The sequence below is a fragment of the Salmo salar genome, chromosome ssa12, assembly GCF_905237065.1.
Source record: "Salmo salar chromosome ssa12, Ssal_v3.1, whole genome shotgun sequence".
NCBI lineage: Eukaryota > Metazoa > Chordata > Actinopteri > Salmoniformes > Salmonidae > Salmo > Salmo salar.
The window spans coordinates 35,479,981-35,502,867 of NC_059453.1; the positions used below are offsets into that span (position 1 = coordinate 35,479,981).

General features: G+C 43.7%; 1 protein-coding gene across 3 annotated transcripts in view; it reads left to right on the forward strand.

Moving 5' to 3' along the window:
* The window catches only part of LOC106564825 (striatin-like), an 87,658-nt gene extending 70,290 nt beyond the window's left edge, over positions 1 to 17,368 (forward strand). For 2 of the 3 annotated variants that reach the window (XM_014131257.2, XM_014131258.2), the window contains exons 7-18: positions 1,438 to 1,597; positions 4,335 to 4,445; positions 6,177 to 6,320; positions 6,644 to 6,780; positions 9,791 to 9,966; positions 10,422 to 10,469; positions 10,718 to 10,839; positions 11,228 to 11,395; positions 12,496 to 12,636; positions 13,090 to 13,191; positions 13,370 to 13,456; positions 13,760 to 17,368. In XM_014131257.2, coding sequence (XP_013986732.1) covers positions 1,438 to 1,597; positions 4,335 to 4,445; positions 6,177 to 6,320; positions 6,644 to 6,780; positions 9,791 to 9,966; positions 10,422 to 10,469; positions 10,718 to 10,839; positions 11,228 to 11,395; positions 12,496 to 12,636; positions 13,090 to 13,191; positions 13,370 to 13,456; positions 13,760 to 13,929 — 1,566 coding nt within the window. In that variant the 3' untranslated portion in view covers positions 13,930 to 17,368. The remainder of the gene's footprint in view (positions 1 to 1,437; positions 1,598 to 4,334; positions 4,446 to 6,176; positions 6,321 to 6,643; positions 6,781 to 9,790; positions 9,967 to 10,421; positions 10,470 to 10,717; positions 10,840 to 11,227; positions 11,396 to 12,495; positions 12,637 to 13,089; positions 13,192 to 13,369; positions 13,457 to 13,759) is intronic. The other variant, XM_014131259.2, reaches the window with a different exon arrangement.
* Positions 17,369 to 22,887: the final 5,519 nt, after the last annotated feature.

Genomic DNA, 22,887 nt, shown 5'->3' on the forward strand with positions numbered 1-22,887 from the left:
TTAGACCTCCACAAGTCTGGTTCATCCTTGGGAGCAATTTCCAAACGCCTGAAGGTACCATGTTCATCTGCACAAACAATAGTATGCAAGTATAAACACCATGGGACCATGCAGCCGCCATACCGCTCAGGAAGGAGACATGTTCTGTCTCCTAGACATGAACGTACTTTGGTGCGAAAAGTGCAAATCAATCCAGAACAACAGCAAAGGACCTTGTGAAGATGCTGGAGGAAACGGGTACAAAAGTATCTATATCCACAGTGAAGAGTCCTATATCGTCATAACCTGAAAGGCCGCTCAGCAAGGAAGAAGCCACTGCTCCAAAACCGCCATAAAAAAGCCAGACTACGGTTTGCAATTGCACATGGGGACATCATACTTTTTGGAGAAATGTCCTCTGGTCTGATGAAACAAAAATAGAACTGTTTGGCCATAATGACCATCGTGATGTTTGGAGGAAAAAGGGGGAGGCTTGCAAGCTGAAGAACACCATCCCAACCGTGAAGCACGGGGGTGGCAGCATCATGTTGTGGGGGTGCTTTGCTGCAGGAGGGACTGGTGCACTTCACAAAATAGATGGCATCATGAGGATGGAAAATTATGTGGATATATTGAAGCAACATCTCAAGACATCAGTCAGGAAGTTAAGGCTTGGTCGCAAATGGGTCTTCCAAATGGACAAGCATACTTCCAAATTTGTGGCAAAATGGCTTAAGGACAACGTAGTCAAGGTATTAGAGTGGCCATCACAAAGCCCTGACCTCAATCCTAAAGAAAATTTGTGGGCACAACTGAAAAAGTGTGTGCGAGCATGGAGGCCTACAAACCTGACTCAGTTACACAAGCTCTGTCAGGAGGAATGGGCCAAAATTCACCCAACTTATTGTGGGAAGTTTGTGGAAGGCTACCCAAAACATTTGAACCAAGTTAAACAATTTAAAGGCAATGCTACCAAATACTAATTGAGTGTATGTAAACTTCTGACTCACTGGGAATGTGATGTTAGAAATAAAAGCTGAAATAAATCATTCTCTCTACTATTATTCTGACATTTAACTTTCTTAAAATAAAGTGGTGATCCTAACTGACCTAAGACAGGGAATTCTTACTAGAAATAAATGTCAGGAATTGTGAAACTAAGTTTAAATGTATTTGGCTAAGGTGTATGTAAACGCCCGACTTCAACTGTATTTATTGTTTTTTGTCCTGCGGATTGAAGAAGAAAGATGACAAGTTCAACGGGAAAGTGAGCATCTCAGGTAGCCTGTAGCCTTAATTCTTGCACAGAATCCAGCCTACTTTATGCAATGCAATTTCCCCCGTTTTTGACCCCATTTTTGATTGGACACCCTACTCATTCAGACCTACACTTTCACTCAACTCATTCAGTCACTCAGACCCCCTCTCCGACTCTTCAACCCTCTCTGTCTTCCACAGATGGTGAGGAAGAAGACGTCTTCGTCTCCCTCCTCATCCTCGGACTTGAGTGACGACCAGGACACGGAGGAGGCCCTGAAGGGCTTTGACTTCCTGGTCAGCCCAGATGAGATGGACGGCTCGCCTGATGTCCGGAGTGCTGAAGACAGAGGAGACTGGGGTGAGGGGGGGTTGGTTGGTTGGTTGATGAACACTCAAACTAGAATGGTAAAGTTTCCATGTGGGCCAAAGTAACTTATTGGGGGTAGTGGGTCTACTAGTAGGCCCAGTCAACAGTGAAGGGGAAATGTTGACCGTGGATCATAATTGGAACAGTGGACTATAGTGGCAAGTAAGTGGGGACAGGCATGTATTCTCAGGACACTAGAGCATAAAAGGGACAGGAGGGCCATAGAAAGAGGACAGTAGACCAAAGGGAGGAAGAGTGGTCCATAGCAGGGACAGTTGGGTCAAGAGAACATTGAGCATAACTCTGTTTCCAGCTCTAGCTCCACAGAACAGTCCCCACTGAGGGGACCTACCCTTCCTTCAATTGCCCACTCACATAGAACCCTGTATTCTCTGACCTAGTCTTCACACAAAGACACAGCTGGCCACCTAGCTACTGTGGCTCCTTTATCCCCTTCAGCTAACAGAGAACCCCCTTCACTCCCGTCACCTAGCAATGCCTTGTGTTTATCTCCACTCAATGACAAAAGGCATTCCCACGCAATCAGTGGGAATGCCTTTTTCACAGGTCAGGCAGCAGTCAGTTGTCAGCCAAAGAGGAACAGATGATGTGGGGTCGCTGGTTGTGTGACAGAGGAAGCCAGAGGGATCCAGTTGAAGGCATAGTATGCATATTGGAAGATAGTATTTACTATGAGCATAGGCTAAGTAATATGCTAGTGTAGACATTAGAACACGGCCACAACAAATGACCAATTGTCTATGATGCATTAACCCACTGACTAGATGTTGACAATCCAGTTATTTTTATAAATACTATAATTCAATAGTAGTTCATATAAATAATGGTGACTATTAAAAAAAGACTATTCTTGTGTTATTGGGATAATTAGGTCAGCTTGCATGCGAAACGGAGTTGTTTGCATTTCTCTATGTTAACCATAATTGAAGAAGCCGTGAGCTGAACACACAGCAAAGGACGGCTAGGTGGATGGATGGTATTAAAGGTCCAGCGGCAGCGAGGCGCTTCGCTGATCAGTTACGAAACAGAGTTGTCATCAGCAGCTCTGTGCTCTCAAGTGTTCATCTCCTCCGCTTGATCCCACACACTGCCACTACAGACCAAGGATATATATTTTTTTTTATTTCACCATTATTTAACCAGGTAGGCCAGTTGAGAACAAGTTCTCATTTACAACTGGGACCTGGCCAAGATAAAGCAAAGCAGTGCAACAAAAACAACACCACAGAGTTGCACGTAAACAAACGTACAGTCAATAACACAAAAGAAAAGAAAAATAGGACGATCTATTTACAGTGTGTGCAAATGTAGAAGAGTAGGGAGGTAGGCAATAAATAGGCCATAGAGGTGAAAATAATTACAGTTTAGCATTATACTGGAGTGATAGATATGAAGATGTGTAAGTAGAGATACTGGGGTGCAAAAGAATGCCACCCTATTTCCTATATGGTGCACTATTTTTGATCTGAGCCCTATGGACCATGTATGATCATGCCTGCATCTGAAATTAGGAATAGTGATATGCTTATAGGTATAGATACAGATAACTCCCCCACATTATTTGACATTTTTTGTTGAAATACATTGTGTTGTGTTTTTAGTTCTTTAGCCAGCTCACACTATAAAACCTACATGGTTGCTGCTTTTGATATATAGAACATTTCAAAACATGGAGTATTGTTGAATGGCAATGCATTTTTTTGGGGGGGGGAGTATTGAATGTTATTTGCATTGTCTTAACATTAGCATGTTATGCTGTTATTGACGTTGCGGCACAAAGGACAAAGCCTTGCAGAGACTGAGTGAGGCATGGCATGACGGCTGTTCACCATATGCTTTGTTGTCACCTTATTTGGCTGGACACAGCTTTCTTTGACATGAATATTTTTGAATACATTAACGCAAAAAAAGTCAGGATTGCTGCCGGCCATCAAATTCAACATTTGCAGATTATCAGATTATGAAATGATTAACAAAATAACAAGGCTTTCTTTTTCTTTCTCCTTCCTCCTTTTTTTCTATTCTAAAGGCCTATTTAGCTGATTTTTTTTTTTTTGTCGTCGTAGGCCAATCTGGCTTTTTACAACGCCCCCCCCAATCCTTTGTTTAATGGCAGTTTTGTGCATTTGTGTTTCCATATCGAGTGGCGCAGAGACGGTAACCCTCAGGCATGACTCTGTTCTCCTGTTCCATCCCTGTCTGTTGTCATATGAGGAGAATTTTACCGATTCTCTTCCTGACTGACCCCAATGTGTTGACATCACCCCACCCCTATATTTGCTTTGAGAGTGGCCTGTAGAAAACAAACTTGGGGCTCTTGGTGGGGGGGAGGAGTATTACAGAAAGAATTTCCATCACACACTTTTTTACATACTGCTGCAAATGGCAATAATGCAACATACTATACATTGCCGGTCTCAAACCGAGATCTTCCTTGCCATAAGCAAACTCGCTAACCACTGCACCAATAGGGGTAGTAGACTGGGGGGGGGGTCGTAGGCAAGTGTCTCTGCAATACATTTTACAGGCTATATATATTAGGATTAAAGAGGCCATCTTCACTTGAACCACCTTTTAATTTCATAACACTTTGGATTTGAGTTTCGTTTGGTCTGGTTCAATAGAAAGTTCTAGACACTGACCGGCTTCTCGGTTTCTGCCCCCCCCCCATCCCCCCCCTTCCCCCAACCCCTTCCTTCGGGTGTAGAGAAGGAAGAGCAGTGCCCCATGCCCGAGGCCTGGGACGTGGACCAGGGCCTCATAGCCCAACTCAAGGAGCAGTACAGGAAGGAGCGCAAGGGCAAAAAGGGGGTGAAGAGTAAGTCTGTCAGGCCTCCCCTTCTTTCTTTCTCGCCATTGCTTTCTATCTTTTTCTTTTTCCTGGCGATAAGAGCTTCTCTCTTTCTCTCTCTTGGGTTGAGGTCAACTATATCATGCAAAAATTATATTTAACAGACACGTTAAGCACGTTAGAGACACTATTCCTCCCATCGCTTCGTTTTGGCGCTCCTTTTCGGCCATCTAGCACCCCCTTCTCTATGATTGTGTCTGTGCTTCTGTGTGTGGCTCCGCGCGTACATGTTAACAATTTAAGGGGTTTACAATACTCTGCCTCTCCTCACAGTGCTCAGACCCGCGCAGGACAATTTGATCACTCTTGTAAGTGATCGATCACTATAACCACATTCACTATAAGAAAAGTGCACTGTGCTGCATTTCTAACCCTCTCGCTGTATCGACCTTACTCATTGCTGTTTTAAGTTGCACCCATAGAAATATAATTACTAAAAAGGGCATAGCCCATCAGACCACAGCAATTTGACTGCACCCTCGCGGGTACACTCAGTATGGGTGAAATGGCTTACCCATTATGGCCTCATTGTCTTGAATGGGTGTGCCACTTCTAGTAATTCTATGTCTATGATTGCACCATCCTACACTTGAGACATTCCATCCCGCTTCGTCGTGTTTGTACCCGTCTTTATTATGCCATAGGTTATCAGCTGCACCTGTGTCTTTTTGTATGTGTGATGGTTCCTGTTTTCTGTCTCTGTATTTTTCAACCATTCCAACTTCTTATTTTCTCTGAAAGTATGCCGGTGTCAGTGACTTAACGCTCTCCTTTCCTCCCAACTTAAGTTGCTTTCATTGTTCTATGAGTTATTTCTATGTTCTAGCTACGAAGTCGTCTTTCACCAAGCATCAGCCATGGACCTGCTCTTCAATCTGCTTATTTGTGTCTTCAATCTTGTAAAGTTTGAGTATTAAAAAAAAGAAAAAGTATCTTTATTTAACTAGGCAAGTCAGTTAAGAACAAATTCTTATTTTCAGTGACGGCCTAGGAACAGTGGATTATCTGCCTTGTTCAGGGGCAGAACGACAGATTTTTACCTTCGATCTAGCAACATTTCAGTTACTGGCCCAACGCTCTAACCACTAGGCTACCACTGAGTAGCAGTGCTGAGCTAGGATCAGGTTCCCCCTGTCCATAAAATCATATCAATTATTATCTAAAAGGCTGAACTGATCCTTAATCAGCACTGCTACTTTATGATGCTTTATGAATACAGGCCCAGTTATCTTGTCTGTTCTCTGCATCACTTTTTGATTTTTGATTGTGTTCAATCAGCCTTCCAGCAGGGGTCTCCAACTCCCCGCTACTTGGAGTGCAGGCTTTTGTTCCAGACCAGCACTAACGCACTTGATTCAACTAATTATGGTTGACTGAAAAATGTGGATTATTTGAAACTGATTAGTAGTGCTGGGCTGGTACAAAACCCTGCGCACCCAGTAACTCCAGAGAGCCGGTGACCCCTGCCCTATAGTATTTAAGATGAGGATTGCGTGCCCTTCTACTCTAAGATGATGACCTTCCATTCTCCTCTCCTCGTCTTCCTTATCCCTCTCCTTTCTTTCTTTGACTCTTCTCCTTCCTGATCCTCTCTGTATACTGCTACTTCTCCTCTTCCTCCTTCTTCCTCCCTCTCCTTTCCTTCTTTGTCTCTACTCCTTCTCCATGATTCTCTTCTCATCTTTCTCCTCCTCCCAGGGCCTAACCGGTCCAAACTGCAGGATATGCTGGCCAACCTGCGAGACGCCGAGGACCTCCCCTCCATGCAGCCCCCCGTGACACCGCCCTCCCGGCCCAGCGTCCCCAGGCTCAACGAGCACGAAGTGGGCCACCCCGAAGAAGGTAAGACGAGAGCTTAATTGTCCCCAAAGGGTTTGAATTTACAGAGTGCACAGTTTCCAAATATACACAGTTGGACTGTAAATAATTTCATTTACAAATTGACAATTGTACACAACAATATCTAATAGGCCCAAATACCAGTAGCAGTCGTTTAGTGTTTTGACTTCTGTTTGTCCATCTGTTGAATTTTTCCCTACTTGTCTGGTATCAGCCTGTCTAATTTGTTTGTCTGGCTCTGTCCCTCTGTCTGGTCTGTCCATCTGCCTATTTTGTCTGGTCTGTCCATCTGTCCGTTTATCTCATTGTCCATCCATCCGTCCCAGTGGAGGCCATGACATTTCCGCCCACGTCAGGGAAGTCGTTCATCATGGGGCCGGACGAGGCGGCGGAGAATGAGCTGGGCTTGGGCGAGCTGGCGGGCCTCACTGTGGCCAACGAGGCAGACAGCCTGGCCTACGACGTGAGTACCTACATCTGCAGGGAAGGGAGGATAAGGAAGGAAGTGAGGGGGGGGAGTAAGGGGGGCGAGCTGGCAAGGCAGCTAGCAATGAATGAATAAATGAATGAAAACCTTTATTATGATATAAACAACACACTTTATTGCCCCAAAGGGAATTTTATTTACATATCAAACTTTTTGTCACATGCGCCGAATACAACCGGTGTAGACCTTACAATGAAATGCTTTCTTACAAGCCCTTAATCAACAATGCCGTTTTAAGAAAAATACAAACAAAAAAATCTGAAATAAAAGTAACAAATAATTACAGAGCAGCAGTAAAATAACAATAGTGAGGGAATATACAGGGGGCACCGGTGCAGAGGCACCGGTTAGTCGAGGTAATTCAGGTAATATGTACATGTAGAGTTATTAAAGTGACTATGCATATATAATAAACAGAGTAGCAGCAGAGTAAAAGAGGGGGTGGGGTCAATGCAAATAGTCTGGGTAGCCATTTGATTAGATGTTCAGGAGTCTTATGGCTTAGCGGTAGAAGCTGTTTAGAAGCCTCTTGGACCTAGACTTGGCGCTTGTGTACCGCTTGCTGTGCGGTAGTAGAGAGAACAGTCTGACTAGTGTAGCTGGAGTCTTTGACAATTTTAGGGCCTTCCTCTGACACCGCCTGGTATAGAGGTCCTGGATGGCAGGAAGCTTGGCGATATACTGGGCCTTACGCACTACCCTTTGTAGTGCCTTGCGGTCGGAGGCCGAGCAGTTGCCATACCAAGCAGTGATGCAACCAGTCAGGATGCTCTCGATGGTGCAGCTGTTGAACCTTTTGAGGATCTGAGGACCCATGCCAAATCTTTTCAGTCTCCTGAGGGGGAATAGGTTTTGTCGTTCCCTCTTCACAACTGTCTTGGTGTGCTTGGACCATGTTAGTTTGTTGGTGATGTCGACACCAAGGAACTTGAAGCTCTCAATCTGCTCCACTACACCCTCATTGATGAGAATGGGGGCGTGCTCGGTCCTCCTTTTCCTGTAGTCCACAATCATCTCCTTTGTCTTGATCACTTTGAGGGAGAGGTTGTCATGACCACAGCAATCATAAAAAATTAAGTAAACAGTAGACACGGACATAGTAATCTTTTGACACACAGTACAACATTCAGCTAATCAGATCAAAGGGCACCACCACCAAACAGCAGGCAGCAGCATTCTCAAATTACATTTTCTTCTGTATATATAAATATGGTGTGTTTGCACCCAGGTAAATTAGCTATTTATCTACATGACCTAAAACCTGTGGAGCCCCATGGACAACTCTTTCAGCGCTTAGGTCCCCCGGGGCAGCAAATATCTACTGCTTTACATTTCCATGTAGAAAAAGATTGATTGATTGGCTAGATTTAGAGACGTTGAGCTTCTAAACTAGAACACTAAGTAGAAAGGCATATACAGTGCCTTCAGGAAGTATTCAGACCCCTTGACCGTTTCCACATTTTGTTACATTATTCTAAAATGAATGAAATAAAAAAAAATGTCCTAATCAATCTACACACAATACCCTATAATGACAAAGCGAAAACAGGTTTTTAGACATTTTTGCATCATGCAGCAGGGAGTGGGAAACTAGTCAGGATGGAGGGAAAGTACAGAGACATCCTTGATAACCGACTCCAGAGCGCTCAGGTTCACCTTCCAGCAGGACACCGACCCTAAGCACACAGCCAAGACAACACAGGATTGGCTTCAAGACGAGTCTCAATGTCCTTGAGTGGCCCAGCCAGAGCCCGGACTTGAACCTGATCGAACATCTCTGGAGAGACCTGATAATAGCTGTGCAGCGACGCTCCCCATCCAACCTGACAGCTTGAGAGGATCTGCAGAAAATACCCAAATACAGGTGTGCCAAGCTTGTAGCATCGTACCCAAGAAGACTCGAGGCTGTAATCGCTGCCAAAGATGCTTCAACAAAGTACTAAGTAAAGGGTCTGAATACTTATGTGAATGTGATATTTCATATATTTTTGTGGAAAAAGTCAAGGGGTCTGAATACTTTCTGAATGCACTGTATTTATCTAAAGGTCCAACCTATTTTTCAAAGCTTTCAAAATGTCAATATTTAAAAAGGCTAGTCTGATTAGCATGGGCTTTGACTTTCGCTTTTATTGACACACACACACACACACACACACACACACACACACACACACACACACACACACACACACACACACAGAGAGAGAGAGACACAGGCACATACGTGCACATACACACTCCAGATCAATTGAATGTGAAGTGAACTGCAGTTGTATTGCTGTAGAGAGCTAGCATGCAGATTGAGGTTGTGGTTGAAGAGACTGAGTGTCATATTGCTCAGTTGGACCCAGTGTGGGAGGACACCTTAGTGTTAGAATTGTATTTATATGATGGACACACTCATCTCAAAATAGGAATGGATTTGTGTGCGTTAGATAACATTAACGTTTGTATGGTAACTTTCATACTAAGATGTTGCAGCTCTAACAAGCAGGAAATTAAAAGGATACGCAGTGACTGGGGTCTACCGGGGTCAAGCACAAGAGGCACATTGCAGACATATTTAGACTCGGTGAAGAGCATAGCACCACTGAACTTGCATTGCAAACAGGAACGACCCTTTTTTTAAAGTCTGGCGTGACCACGTAAGTTACTTTTTGTAAATTGAAATAAATAAGTCAAAACTAGTGACTTCTAGCTTGCTCTACCTTCTGAAACATTATTGTACAGCACTTAGGCTTGAATCCTAATAATAAGTGCTTGCTTGAAAAAGCTAAACAAAAACAAGCAAATAACAGCTGTAAGACAGTAGGTCTGGACTGCGATTATCAGTCGGAGTTGGAGCCTCAAACGGATGGAGAGACGAGGGAACCACATGGCTTGAGCAGAGGGAGGAGGTGGTCAGTAGGGGGACATCTGTGGGCATAACTTGCATTTTGTTGCATATCTCCAATTGACATCAAAACTCTTTGTCATTTTAACTCAGGTGACCAACAGTCAGGATGCGCTGCGGAAGACATGGAGCCCCAAGTTCACACTGCGGAGCCACTTTGACTCCATCCGGGGCCTGGCCTTCCACCCCGTGGAGCCCGTTCTGGTCACTGCCTCCGAGGACCACACCCTCAAACTGTGGAACCTCCAGAAGACCGCCCCCGCCAAGAAGTAAGAGCTCACATAGGCCTACCCTGCTGTCAGTCAAACACCTGGATCGTATTTACTAAACCCCAAACAATTGAAATATTTGTCTTTATTTAACCAGGTAAGTAAATGAGAACACATTCTCTTTAACAATTAACAACCTGACCAAGATAAAAGCGATACCCAGTAGTAAAGAAACTCTCGGTGTGCACTAATGAATACGACCCAGCTGTCAAAGACAATGATGCTTTTAAGCAGGTGCCTAAGTAGTGAAAGTGGGTAACTTGGTCACTTTCAATGGGGTAAGAGTCATTTGGAATTGTTAAGAGCACTATTGTGAAAAGACAATCGATAGCTAAAGCATGCCTTTTTCTTATTATACATTTCTGATGGCTGTAATGGGCCATTCTGTTCTATATAGCGTATGCTCGTTGAATATGTACACGAAAGGTAGTTATGTCCCCTGTCTGTCTTCCTAGGTGTGCTGCCCTAGATGTGGAGCCCATCTATACATTCAGGGCCCATCGGTGAGTAACCTTCCTTATCCACTATAACCCAACCTTTTTATAAATGGACAGCTGGACCGATACTCTTGTATACATGAATCATTTGTTCAAGCAAATTAACTTTGTATCTTTGTAAAACATTTTTTTTTTTTAAATGAATTTTATAGTGACAGGTATTGCCACTTTCTCCTGTAGGAGTGCAGTGTTGTTTTGTCTTCCCCAAAACAAGTTGAAGTTAATAATGAGATGAGTTTTCCTGTCTTCTGTAGGGGTGCGGTGTTGTGTGTGACCATGAGCTCTACAGGGGAGCAGTGCTTCAGTGGGGGGGTGGATGGAACCATTCAGAGCTGGAACACCCCCAACCCCAATATCGACCCCTATGACTCATATGGTACGCCCCCAAGATGCCTTAGCTACACCTCTGATTATTAGCACATCTCTCTTCTTTCTCTTCTTTCATATTCTCTTCATCTCTTCACTGATCTCTTGACCCTTTCTCTCTACCTCTTTTTTCCCTTTCACTAACTACATGGCTCTCTTCTAACTTTCCACCTGACACTCCTTTCACCCTCCTCTTTTTCATCCTCCTCTTTCACTCTTCTCTCTTTATCCAACTCTTTTTTTTTCTTCCCGTCTCCACATGATCTTTCGTTCTCCATCATTCCCTCTCTCCTTTTCCCCTCCCTCCTTTTAACTCTCCCCACCTCTTAATTCTGCATCTCTCCCTCATCTCTCTTTCCCTCTCCCTCCTAACTCTCCCTCTCTCTTTCCTGCCATAGAGCCCTCGGTGCTGCGGGGGGCGCTGCTGGGTCACACTGACTCAGTGTGGGGAGTGGTCTACAGCTCGGCCCACCAGCGCCTGCTCTCCTGCTCCGGGGACGGCACTGTGCGCCTGTGGAACGCTGCCAACACCTCCCCCGCACTCGCCGTCTTCAACGAGAAAGGAGGTGAATTGCTGAACGCAGATCAGATCGACGAAATGATCCCCCAATAGACTTACTTTGGCTGCCCCATACAAACACTGCCCTAGGATCAGTTCATAAAACAGATGCCTCATACATTTTCACCAAATGTTCCACAACGCCTGCTCTAGAATCAGCTTACAAAGCACCTAATTGACCCTCTTACATGGACTGTCCGACATAACCACTGCTCTGGGATCAGCTTATAAAATCTATTCGTAATTTCACACTATACAATGACCTAGAATCCGCTCCATAAAGAGTTACTCCGGGGTTTCCCAAACTAGGGATCGCGACACCATGTAGGGTCGCCTGATGAAAAATAAAATGGGGTCGCGAGAGAAAATTGACGCTTGGTTCATAGAAGGTAGCCGCTAGATGCGGTTGTAAGAATCAGAGGGGTTTCTGTTTTCTTCCTACAAAATGTCCATCTTTTTGAATGGTTTATGCTACTATGCCCACAAGCCATTAGAACAGAATTGACAAGACCAGGCACTAAATCAGACTGGGGGGGGGAACAGAACATCATCAATGATGATGTTCTTTTCTACACAGAAAGTCACACAATATTATTGCCTGCTGATCTTCTGAACTTCCCAATGCCTTTCTGATGCATTTCTCACTTCAAACCATACTGTCTTCAGATTGAAATACTGTCAAAAATACTATGACTGATTTGTAATAGACTGTCATAGTCCCAATTTTAAAAAAGTAAACATTGGCCGTTGATTCCTGTAACTTTTTTTTACATGGTGGGGTCGCTTGTCAAAAAAGTTTGGGAACCTCTGGGTCAATTCAGAACACTACGTGCCCCAAAAAGAGGTCTGACCTAGGACCAGCCAGGTCCCCACAGCCAAACCCTAACCTCTCTACCTCTGTCTGATTCAGAGCGAAACTGACCTAGAATTAGCTCAATTCAGGACACTATCAGCCCCATAAAAAAGGTCCTAGGACCAGGTCACCACCATAGAAATAGATGTATAGAATGGCATTCTATTTCTATGGTCACCACACGCAAATCCTGCCCCCTTCAACAGAACTGCTCTAGGATTAGCTCATAACCTTTCCAACTCTGTCGGCTTCAGAGCTGGGCGTCCCCACGTCAGTGGACCTGGTGTGCAGTGAGCCGGCCCACATGGTGACGTCGTTCAGCACGGGGGAGATCGGACTCTTCAACATGGAGACGCGGCAGCTGATCCTCAAGCTGGACCAGACCGGAGAGCCCGGTAAGCTCCGCTGCCATTTCTACACAGTGACTGTATAGATTTGTAACTCAAAAGAGAATAATTGAGTGCACTATGCGCTCACTGCCTATTTTCTTGCGCTCTCCCTGTCAACGCCCTTTACCCCTGTTGTCACACCATAAATGTTTGTTGGTGCATTAAAAGTCACTCTTATTTTGTTGGTGTACTCGCTTCAGAAAGCTTCCCTAGTTTGTTTCTTTGTTTTATTAGCAATAGGGTATAGCAGCTGGTATATCAGTACAGTCTGCAATATAACCCTAGTATCCACCAATTATGTTATAGCTCTGTGGATTTTCCTTTCAACTCCCTACTTTTGAATAATTTTGTCTCGAGTTATAACTCCCATTTATCCTGTTGTTCTGACAAATGACCAAATGTAAATGAGAAAGGATAATCTGCAATGTTCAATTGAGTTCCATGTCTTGTCACACACAGAAGCCCCGTGCAAGATCAATAAGGTGCTGAGTCACCCCACTCTGCCCATCACCATCACGGCCCAGGAGGACCGACACATCCAGTTCTTCGACAACAACACGGGTGAGCTAGACAGCGGCCATTTTGAACCGACATTCCAGCTGGAATTAAAATTTAAATAAAATGTATACATAGTAAGACAAACACATTTTGTCACAGTATAAAGTGTACTTATAAGAGTTGGTATAAATACAACATTGAGGACAGTGATTTTTGTACTCATCCCGGGTTCCTATTACAGGGAAATGTATTCACTCCATGGTAGCCCACCTGGACGCAGTCACCAGTTTAGCTGTGGATCCCAACGGCTTGTACCTGATGTCTGGCAGTAAGTATTTATCTGGAAACAGGGAAGTACTAGTGTGTGTGTTGGTTAGCGTTTCATGTAATTACAGCAATATTGTTCCTTACATAACTGGAGATACAAACTGACAGTGTGGCAAATATCTGAGCACAGAAACCGAAGCCCCCTTCGATCTTTCTTGTGGTAACTTTCACTAAAAGGCAGTTTTAGAATTTTAATGTCTCCCTCCAGCTCTCTTTCTTCCTCTCTCACTCTACCTCCCTATTTCTTTATATTTTTGTTCCTGTTTCTTTATATTTTTGTTCTCACCATCCTCCGCCCTGTTAGGCCACGACTGCTCCATCCGCCTGTGGAACATGGAGAGCAAGACGTGCATCCAGGAATTCACAGCGCACCGCAAGAAGTCGGACGAGGCCATCCACGACGTGGCGTTCCACCCCACCAAGTGCTACATCGGCAGCGCCGGGGCCGACGCGCTCGCCAAGGTCTTCGTATGACCGCAAATCCCAATGGCTAACAGCTGCGTCCGGCTCGAAGGACCATCAAAAAGGGGACGAGTTTTTTTGTAACTGAAGGGAGAGATGGGAGTTGGAGCCCAACTCAAAGGCAGTGTGGAAGGAAATGTAGTGAGGTGGATGGGTAACTAGCCACTGGTGTCTGAGTCTCGACCAGTGGCAGTCGAGAGGGATGGTTAGACACCTGATGGTTTGAAGGCTGAAAGGGGTGAGTGTGAGAGAGTTTTGAGAGAAAGAGGGCTACTCTACTATCCTTCCACCCGGGCGGGCCTGGGTGCTACAGCCAAACCAGAAGGAGATGTTGTCGAACATCACAAAGACCAAGCGGATATCCAGGAAATTCTGTACTCTCGTTTAGAAACATTGCGTTCGTTTCCTAACTAACAGAAACACAATAATCGTATTCTGCCCCCACCCCACACCCTCCCCGGCCACCCCTAAGACTGCCTGTGTCTTCAATGTCGTCGTTTTGAAAGATTTCATGAAAATGTGCCTTTTTCGTCAGTCTTGCAGACAATGTTATTTTACAATTTGTGTGCAAAGTAGGAGTGGGCAGGGTGTTCAACAACAACTTATAATTTATTGCCCCACATAGTACTGGACCTTGTCTATTCCATTTGATCCATAAAACTAAGTTTGAAAATAATTATATTTACATCAATGTACACAGCATATATACAGCTAGTGGTCAATAGTCACAGTACTGTTTAAATGATTGAACAAGGGAGTTGAGATCCACAATGCCCTCCAATCCACTGAAATATACAGTAGCGTGCAGAACTCGAGTCCCCCTGAATAAGAAAAATGGTAAATAAGTTTAAAGAAACCTGAAAGTCAGTTTGAAGTTGAAGTAAAGGCCATGAGCCTGCATTTCCTTGATGTGATTTATTATAGCCTTTTGTATATGTCAATGTGGTTTTGTATGTAATCACAACCAATTGGAAATGACTCCATTAATTCATCTCTAAAACAAGTAAAAATGTAGCTTTTTAAGTAGTAGTGCCTATTGTCCATACTCTTGCTTTGCACCCTCTTGAAAAACCAACCCCATGAAAATAATTGAATTGTGTGATGAAACTTTGCTAACAAAATTCCTACATATTAGCCCATTTGAATCTGTCACCTAAGTGAGTAAGCCATCCTTGTATTCCAGCTTGCTTTGCTTCGGTGTTGAATCAGTGTTCAAATCCAAATTGCCTGTACACAGCCAAAACACTGACTTACCCAGGCCACATCCTTTCTTCAACTTCATTTAGTTTCCAATTAAATTGTAAATGCTTTTATGCTCCAGCTTCAGCTCGCCTAGGTAAAAGGAGTGCCTCTTTTGGTGTTTGGATGTTCCATTCTTTACATAAATAGGACAACAACATTGTAATATACTGTACCAACATAAGTAGAAGCGTTAACTCTTAACAAGATCTGTCCTGTGACACTTTGCTAGCAGTAGATTAATTACTCAAATTTTGTTTCACAATGTAACGGAATCGATTGATCAATGTTGTGGTTTGACCTAATTTGAATACATGCTGCTTTATCGTGTATTTATAGTTGAGCAACCAGACAAACTGCACTGAAAAATGGTTTGCAGTGAAACAATTTATTCATTTGATTATTTTTTTTATTTGAGCTGTGTATTTATTTATGCCTCCGTGTCATTTAAGCCAAAAGAATCAACCAAGTATTGTCTTACAACGACAAGATGCTTCACAGAGAGCCTGCACATGTAAAGTTTCCTGCGACCGTTAAGTTGGCTCTTTCAGCTTATAATGCTAAGTTAGCTATTTTGCTAATGCTAAGTTAGCTATGACTGCTAAGATAGTTTCTTCATAGATATCCTGCTTGCCCTTGTGCTGAGTTAGCCCCTTGGCTCCCATTTTTGACAGCAGAACTGAGGTCTTTCAGTACTCAACTGCACACAAGCTACACTCCTGTGTTTAGGCGATATGACCAGCTCTGGTCAGAAAGCAGGGTAAATGCTTTAGGTAATAACTGTTTGAAAATAGAATTTTGTCAAATTATTTTGAGCAATTACTAGTTTTTTATTTACTATACATGGTTGGTGAAAAAGGTAAATCCTTGTTAAATACAGGTAAATATTTTTTTAAAGAATATTTTCTGTTTTACTTGAACATTTAGGAGTTATTCCTTGGGATTTGTGTACTTTGTTTATTTTGTAGTGGAATGGTTGGAGATTTGCCGGTCTTATCACAAGTTGTATGCCTTTGGTTGTGAGCACTACAAAACAAGACAGATTTTTGTCATTTATTCTCAAAGTTGTCTCATCTGCAGTTGAACATGTGAGAGATTAGGATTTCGCTATCTACCAAATGCTTTGGTCTCTAAAATAAGGACTGTTGAATGACGGATGGATCAAAATCTGTGAGGAATTCGGTGTGCTTGCGTTGTACAAAGATATTTTTTCCTTTTTATTTTTCTTTGGTGTCAGGTAATTTTAGACAATGTAAGGGAGCGAACAAAAAACGTGTACAGTTTTAAAGTATATATAAAAAAAAAGATATTTATTAACACAGTATATTTGAGTGGCTAAACATGGTGATGTGAAATGGAGTCAGTATGTATGGTGCGCTTGTCGTGGTAAACGTACAGTAGTCTCATCACAACACTGAGTAGTTGAACAAAAGAGGAGTTTGTATATGGCCCCCTGCTGCTCACAATGTGGAAGAACCATATTTCACCAGGTTGGCTCACATTTCATGTCTTTTAATGGGCTGTATGTCCATTTGAATGACAGAATAGTGAGGGCTGACATTAAGCTAGTGTTTCTTTTTGTGTGTTTTTGGTCATGGAGAACCACTTTAAATACTAGTTTTCTCCAAACCAGTTTGATTGAGCTATCGTTTTTGAGACCTGTTAGTTCGCTGTGTGTCCATCAAGACTGCATACGGTCCTCAATTGGAATAATAATAACCAAGCAAACAGTGGTCCTCCAGAACCAGTTGTCGGACAAGAACTAGGATTTGAACAAAGAATTATCGTGTTATAGGCAGTGTAAAAGCAGAATGCTCTAGTCTAAATAGTGACTCATAGATATGCGTCTAAAATTCACTTGTCCATTCTGAGCAGCAGGTGGTGTTGCTTACAAGCACTACAAAGTGTATGAAAAGAGATCACACAAAACAAAGAACCTATTAATAACCAATGGGAAAACAAACACAAAGTCCTGGGCGAAGCCAAGTTTGCCTGTTGTAAATCAAAAGTAATTCCCCTTTTAACCTCCAGTTGTATAGAGAATTCTTTTAAGATGTGAATTTGATAAATATGCTAATTGGACTGTACATACAGTACATATAATTATTGTCATTATAGTTTATTCTTTTTTCATGATGTATTGTATTTTTTTCTCAGATGGGAGAGTGACAGATTTATCAATAACAACAATAAAGGAATATGTTGTATATCATACTGGTAATATAGTATTTGTTTCCCACCTTTAGAATAATGCCTTTCATTGCTTCAACATTTCCTACCCATAGGAAAATGTATTTGATTAATACTTTTAAGTACCCCATATTACATATTAATTGTAATCCAATAGCAATGTTTATACCATGCAAAAGTCCTAACAATAATACTTTTCAAAACATGTTTTATGTTAACATGTATATTATTTAAATACATATAGAGCTGTTATTTACGTAAGTATCATTTGTTGACGATGTAGTACTTCTCCCAGTGTGTAAGAGACCACACACACCAGAACGATGGTCAGCCGAGCGAAATAGGAGGCCGTTCCATCAATTACTTCCGCCGTGGGGTCATAGGGAGCAGTGCCTGTTTTCTTTGCCAATTTAACATGTAGAATTGTTGGAAAATCACCAGAAAATGCTACCTGATATTCTGGTCAGAGGCACTCTGTTGTACTCTCAGCTGACCGTCATTTTGGTGTGTTCTACTTAAGTCTTCAGTTTTGGGGCTGTGAGCTGAACTCTTGACAGATGTTGTGTACGATAGTGGGCACCAGCTTATGGAGGTCATCAAAGTCCTCCATGAAGAACGAGTGCTCCTTGACTGGCTCACTGGCTGTCTTCTAGCTGCTCCTGGGAAGTCCAAGCAATACCAATGGAGTAGGCAATTATACCTGTTCACATACACACACCATATATCAGTGTCTTGCTCCATTCAAATACTTCCATTCAAATTAAATCAAATCAAATCAAATTCAAATTTATTTTTATATAGCCCTTCGTACATCAGCTGATATTCTCAAAGTGCTGTACAGAAACCCAGCCTAAAACCCCAAACAGCAAGCAAAGCATGTGAAAGAAGCACGGTGGCTAGGAAAAACTCCCTAGGAAAAACTCCCTAGAAAGGCCAAAAACCTAGGAAGAAACCTAGAGAGGAACCAGGCTATGAGGGGTGGCCAGTCCTCTTCTGGCTGTGCAGGGTGGATATTATAACAGAACATGGTCAAAATGTTAAAATGTTAAAATGTTCATAAATGACCAGCATGGTCAAATAATAATAATCATAGTAGTTGTCGAGGGTGCAACAAGCACGTCCGGTGAACAGGTCAGGGTTCCATAGCCGCAGGCAGAACAGTTGAAACTGGAGCAGCAGCACGGCCAGGTGGACTGGGGACAGCAAGGAGTCATCATACCAGGTAGTCCTGAGGCATGGTCCTAGGGCTCAGGTCCTCCGAGAGAAAGACAGAAAGAGAGAAAGAGAGAATTAGAGAGAGCATATTTAAATACACACAGGTCACCGGATAAGACAAGAGAAATACTCCAGATGTAACAGACTGACCCTAGCCCCCGACACATAAACTACTGCAGCATAAATACTGGAGGCTGAGACAGGAGGGATCAGAAGACACTGTGGCCCCATCCGATGATACCCCGGACAGGGCCAAACAGGCAGGATATAACCCCACCCACTTTGCCAAAGCACAGCCCCCACACCACTAGAGGGATGTCTCCAACCACCAACTTACCGTCCTAAGACAAGGCCGAGTATAGCCCACAACGATCTCCGCCATGGCACAACCCAAGGGGGGGCGCCAACCCAGACAGGAAGACCACGTCAGTGACTCAACCCACTCAAGTGACGCACCCCTCCCATGGACGGCATGGAAGAACACCAGTAGGCCAGTGACTCAGCCTCTGTAAAAGGGTTAGAGGCAGAGAATCCCAGTGGAAAGAGGGGAACCGGCAAGGCAGCGACAGCAAGGGCGGTTCGTTGCTCCAGCCTTTCCGTTCACCTTCACACTCCTGGGCCAGACTATACTTAATCATAGGACCTACTGAAGAGATAAGTCTTCAGTAAAGACTTAAAGGTTGAGACTGAGTCTGCGTCTCTCACATTGGTAGGCAGACCATTCCATAAAAATGGAGCTCTATAGGAGAAAGCCCTACCTCCAGCCGTTTGCTTAGAAATTCTAGGGACAATTAGGAGGCCTGCGTCTTGTGACCGTAGCGTACGTGTAGGTATGTACGGCAGGACCAAATCGGAAAGATAGGTAGGAGCAAGCCCATGTAATGCTTTGTAGGTTAGCAGTAAAACCTTGAAATCAGCCCTTGCCTTAACAGGAAGCCAGTGTAGGGAGGCTAACACTGGAGTAATATGATCAAATTTTTTGGTTCTAGTCAGGATTCTAGCAGCCGTATTTAGCACTAACTGAAGTTTATTTAGTGCTTTATCCGGGTAGCCGGAAAGTAGAGCATTGCAGTAGTCCAGCCTAGAAGTAACAAAAGCATGGATTAATTTTTCTGCGTCATTTTTGGACAGAAAATTTCTGATTTTTGCAATGTTACGTAGATGGAAAAAAGCTGTCCTTGAAACAGTCTTGATATGTTCTTCAAAAGAGAGATCAGGGTCCAGAGTAACGCCTGAGGTCCTTCACAGTTTTATTTGAGACGACTGTACAACCATCCAGATTAATTGTCAGATTCAACAGAAGATCTCTTTGTTTCTTGGGACCTAGAACAAGCATCTCTGTTTTGTCCGAGTTTAAAAGTAGAAAGTTTGCAGCCATCCACTTCTTTATGTCTGAAACACAGGCTTCTAGCGAGGGCAATTTTGGGGCTTCACCATGTTTCATTGAAATGTACAGCTGTGTGTCGTCTGCATAGCAGTGAAATTTAACATTATGTTTTCGAATGACATCCCCAAGAGGTAAAATATATAGTGAAAACAATAGTGGTCCTAAAACGGAACCTTGAGGAACACCGAAATTTACAATTGATTTGTCAGAGGACAAACCATTCACAGAGACAAACTGATATCTTTCCGACAGATAAGATCTAAACCAGGCCAGAACTTGTCCATGTAGACCAATTTGGGTTTCCAATCTCTCCAAAAGAATGTGGTGATCGATGGTATCAAAAGCGGCACTAAGATCTAGGAGCACGAGGACAGATGCAGAGCCTCGGTCTGACGTCATTAAAAGGTCATTTACCACCTTCACAAGTGCAGTCTCAGTGCTATGATGGGGTCTAAAACCAGACTGAAGCGTTTCGTATACATTGTTTGTCTTCAGGAAATTAACCCTTTCTCTGGCAAGGTAGTCCCTGATGTGATTAAATGGATGAAAGCAATAATGTGGAAAGTGAAACCTTGCTTTCATTCACCCAAGGTGTATTTTCAGTCTTCAAATGTGGCCTCTCTGCCCTGCTACAATTATTTTCCATTGTTCCCTCTTAGCCAATCAGCTCTTGACCCTCCCTCCCCACCTTACTTCCCTAACTGTTGAGTGGCCAGAGCAGGAGACCTGACGTCGTCATATGAACGCCGTCAGTGATAACTACTATGACCTTCTGCTTACTCCTGTTCGGTTGGCTGAAAACTTCCCGGGTGGTGAACACAATGGCCACCCCCTGTGCTGGTCCCCCGGCTCCAGTAGCTTATCCTCAAAATGGCGTCCAACAGCTCCTTCTTTCCTCCATATTCCCCAAGGCATATCTCCAACCTCTGCTCATACGTGTACTGCACTAGCGCCACGTGTGTCCGTGGTGGAGATGTCGACGTAACATCAGCGACAAACTTGAGTTTGGGTGGCGAAGTGGGCAATGCCCATACTGCAGGAGCCATCCAATAGGAAGATGAGGTCATGGGCATTTGAGCCAGGTGCGGCTACACACCAGGCGGGGCATGGAACACGCGTTCCATCAGGGCCCGTGCGGGGGAGAGTAAGGAGAACCAACTGGCAAAGGGCAAGGAGAAGACACCGGCCCGACACACTACCTGAGGGAAGGAGAAAACGGAGGTTGTCAGTTAGTGTGTTTAAGTGACGTTTCAAATCATGAACTGAAAGATTCCTCATCAATAAGATTGGAAAATTGTCCATTACACAATGACGACACAACAGTGGTAAGCCTGATCACCGACAACGATGAGACAGCCTATAGAGATGAGGTCAGAGACCTGGCATTGTGGTGCCAGGACAACAACCTCTCCCTCAACGTGGGCAAGACAAAGGAGCTGATCGTGGACTACAGGAAAAGGAGGGCAGAGCACACTCCCATTCACATCGACGGGGCTGTAGTGGAGCAGGTGGAGACTTTCAAGGTCCTTGGTGTCCACATCACCAAGAAACTATCATGGTTCAAACACACTAAGACAGTGGTGAAGAGGGCACGACATCACCTTTTCCCCCTCAGGAGACTGAAAAGATTTGGTATGGGTCCCCAGATCCTCAAAATGTTCTACAGCTGCACTATCGAGAGCATCCTGACTGGTTGCATCACCGCCTGGTATGGCAGCTGCTGGTAAGGCGCTACAGAGGGTAGTGCGTACAGCCCAGTACATCTCTGGGCCAAGCTTCCTGCCATCCAGGACCTATATACTAGGCGTGTCAGAGGAAGGCCCAAACAATTGTCAAAGACTATAGTCACCGAGGTCATAGACTGTTCTCTCTGCTACCGCACGGCAAGCACTACCGGAGATCCAAGTCTTTTTCCTCCCATTTCTCTGTTTGATGCAGCTGCATATCCTGGAGGGAATCTTATTTCAGTCATTAACTAAAACAGCAGGGAGTGTTGGAGAGGCAACAAAAAAATGTAAACACTACTGCGAAGGGATGAGCTTGAAGACAATTCAACTCACCCGGCTCCCGGCTTGGTGTCACTCATGGATTTTAGTGAGTATATGTGTATTATATGAATTTTAAGTAGATCTACAATACAATTTTATGTACATTTCTTTTGATTGTCGTTTTTCAATGTGTTTTTAAGTGATTTCGATTCTCATGTGTTTTGTTTAAATACAGATGAAGGAGGCCTCTTTGATTAAATAGCAGCCTTAATCTAAAGGTTTCTCTGGTAAATCAACCATCTTTCTTTCACAAAGTTAAAAGTTTGGAGGATTACACAAATCTTAAAAGGCATTCTTGTTAGATACGTATTGTGTCTAATCCCTGGAAACCCATCCCACCCAAACCATACTATTCATATTGTTTTTCTAAGTTGCAATGAGTGTCAGCCTTGCCTGCCTGCCATCCTGTTGCACACAATGGAAATAAGCCATAAGGCTTTGTCAAGTTTATCCTTTTGTGTGTGTATTGTTCCTCTGGCTGGAGCACCTTTTTATATATTTTTTTAAATTGTCAAATAAGTCATTTTAAAATCATGTGTGTGGCAACTCACCCACATTGGAGGTACCCCCTTTTTGGATGATACGTTCTACACAGGTCCTTACATTTCTATTTACTTATTTAACTAGGCAAGTCTGTTAAGAACAAATTCTTATTTACATTGACGGCCTACACCGACCAAACCCGGACGACGCTGGGCCAATTGTGTGCCGCCTTATGGGACTCCAAATCACGGCCGGTTGTGATGCAGCCTGGATTCGAACCAGGGTGTCCGTAGTGACGCCTCAAGCACTGAAATGCAGTGCCTGGCAAAAGTGCGCCACTCGGGAGCCCGATTTGAAGATCCCTGGTGCTGGCAACACCAGGGTGTTATTGAAGAAATGGGTCACTGT